Source organism: Halyomorpha halys, unplaced genomic scaffold (assembly GCF_000696795.3).
Source record: "Halyomorpha halys isolate HHAL.00 unplaced genomic scaffold, Hhal_1.1 Scaffold429.1, whole genome shotgun sequence".
Classification (NCBI taxonomy): Eukaryota; Metazoa; Arthropoda; class Insecta; order Hemiptera; family Pentatomidae; genus Halyomorpha; species Halyomorpha halys.
Window position 1 is genome coordinate 215,733 of NW_027109334.1, and position 2,949 is coordinate 218,681.

The window sequence follows — 2,949 nt, forward strand, 5'->3', positions numbered from 1 at the left end:
ACCCCTGATGAAGACCTGAAACTCAGGTCAAAACGTCGGCATAAAATAAATAAATATGGTTTTGTTTATTTATGTTGTTCTTTGCTGACCGCACCTCCCGACAAACTTCTTCAAACATTAATCTACGGTCAACTATCTACACCTCAATCTAAATTGTTATTTGTTTAAAGAGATGCATAAGAATTAAAATTAAACAAATAAATTATATATAAAAATAAGTTGCCATAACTGAATATGAAGGAGATGGATAGGAGTGCAGTAAAAAAAAAAACAAAAATTAGTTTTCAACCATTTACTTGCCGATGTTTTGCCCCACTTTGTAGAGCTTCATCAGGGCTGTCATGTTAAGAGATAGCAGAAAAATGAATGAATTTTTATTGCTTGCTATTAGCAAGACAGTCCTGTAAAGTGGGGTGAAACATTGATTAATAAATAGTTAAAAACTATTTTTTGTCTCTTTTTTATGGCACCATCTCCTTAATAAACAAATAAATAATATAATAAATAAATCTTAATAATGAATAAGCCTAAAAATGTGGTTTATTTCATTTAAATGTTAAAAAAAAAAATTGGATTGGGTTAATTAAGTATTCTTCAAATTAGGTTTCTTAGATGGCTCCTCTCAAGGCCAGGTTGTAAGCCTTTTTGAGCTGGTTTTCAATTTTTATGATGAAAAAATAATGTCTAAGTTTATGGAAGATTTTTTTTTTTTTTTTATACTATACTTATTTTACCTCTTGGAGGAGCTAGGGAAGAAGGAACTGAGAATGACCTCTAGGCTTGTTCCTTCATGATTGGTTTTTTATGATTCTTTTTACTTCCTGTCAGGAAATTCCATTCCTGCTGAGCTTCTTCTTAGTTTAATTTTTCCCCTACCTGCCTTAACTGAAGCTACCATTTCAAAATACCCTTTTCTTTGGTACTAAAATGTTTCTTCAGAATGGGTCCTATTTGTTTCCTCCTCTATTGAGGGTTCTTCCTATGATTTTCCATGAAGCTTTGTTTAGTTTATGCTTGGTGCTTTACTACATATAAGTCCTATTAAGGCATCAGTACTTCTTCCTTGAGATTCATCCATGTGTATATGTGCCCAGCTCTAGAAATCATGGTCCTTCTGACTTTTGGATGTTCTCCATTAAATACTTGGAATTGTACATTACATCTCTTTAGTTTATATTAGAATTGTTAATTGCAGTAAAAAGATGTATTGGCCTCTATATACCTGAGTGTTTGATATAGCATCAATAATGCTGAATTATGGAGAAAAATCAGAGTTTAAGGTTTTTTGTTTCTCTCTGCTGAGTGTATATATGAAATCTTAATGCCTATGACTTATTGGTTTCCTTTCTAGGAACACAGAATATTTAATTTAATATCATATGTATGATAAATACAATAAATCTGAACATCCATCTCTGCAGGTGTTGTATAAAATATCTAATTACAATCACAAACAAACAAAACCTAATTAATATATTTAATAATAATATTAATGTTCTAATATATAATTATATAGATTAATATAATTACTGTTTAAAAAACTTATCTTTTATCCAAAACTAAATTGAGATAAAGTAAATGTGGTAGGATAAGCATGTTCTTATTGTTTTTGTTTACATCCAAGTATCCATCTTAGTTGTAAACTGTGAAAGGTATCCTATTATTACCAATCTTTTATTTAATTAGGATATAACTTTAGTTTTTGTACTAATTGCCCAAATTAGTTTCCTTTTTTTTCAAATATTAAATTAAAATTGGATGGTTTATTTACTTTTATATGGTTCTGAAAATAGTTATGTAAGACTTGTTATTTTTGATGATTTTATCTTGTCTAATATTGACAAGGTTAAAGGATACTCTAACTGGATGGTTAAAATATAAGACACACACATTGCAGACTATAACTCTCTTTGGAGTTTAAAATACATTTGTATTACTATATTCTTAAATTACTTGAATATTCAGATAATTTTTTTCCATTTTACATGTTAATTCATCTGTAACTTTCTTCTGATTATAATAATAATTTAAATTAATTGTTCATTATGTTCAGCACTATATACATTTTTTTTTCCAGCCATTCTTCAATCCTTCTCTGCAAATGGATACCAGATTGTTATTAATGCTGGAAAACCAGCTGTTAGAAATGATGCAAATATTGTTTCCATTCAGGTAAAATGTTACTATTTCTTTAGTTTCCAAACAATGAATTTTTTTATTAATCTTTTAGAAATCTAGTTGTCTCCTACAGATATTTTAAAGTGTGATAATCATACCTTCTTTCAATTATTCTGTTACAGAACTAACATACCATATGACATACTAAACTGATTTTTCACTTAAATCATCATTAGAAGATTCTCTTATTTGAGTTTTCTCACATTTTTATTTATATAAATCACCAGGTTTTATGTGGTTATTTGTCTTCAAAATGTGTATTTAAGTTTTCTACTTACAAGGGGAGGCTACATGGATCTGGTATCACCGATTTCAATAAAACATTTTTGGTGACACTAGGTCATAAAATATTAGACACATATCATAGAGTTCTTTCCAATAAGCCCTAGGAGCCAAAAAAAATATTTTACATAATTTTTAGAGACATTATTAGTTAATTATTAGAGGTACTTTTTATATTATCACATACAGCATATACTCTTCATTTATTTAATGGTTATTATACAGAAATGTATTTGTTTTTTTAAGAATAAGAAAAAATTATTGTTTATCATTATGTAACATATTATTATTCTCAGCTCCTACACATTTTCTAGCTTCTTGGCAAGAACCTTCAAACACATTTTTAATATTTATTTACTTTATAACACCAAAGAAAGTTTCATCGAAATAAGTGATCCCACATCCTTAACTGATCCAAATGGAAATTACTATGTTGGAATAAAAAAGTTTTTGGTGGCTTATTAAATAATACATTTTTAATTTATATAT

General features: G+C 27.9%; 1 protein-coding gene across 1 annotated transcript in view; it reads left to right on the plus strand.

Annotated features, from left to right (window-relative positions):
- LOC106682596 (BOS complex subunit ncln) overlaps positions 1-2,253 on the plus strand; it is a 6,000-nt gene extending 3,747 nt beyond the window's left edge. Inside the window, exon 4 of the mRNA XM_014423539.3 lies at positions 2,078-2,253. Within this exon, the coding sequence (XP_014279025.3) occupies positions 2,078-2,238 (161 nt within the window). The 3' untranslated portion in view covers positions 2,239-2,253. The remainder of the gene's footprint in view (positions 1-2,077) is intronic.
- The last annotated feature ends 696 nt before the right edge of the window (positions 2,254-2,949 follow it).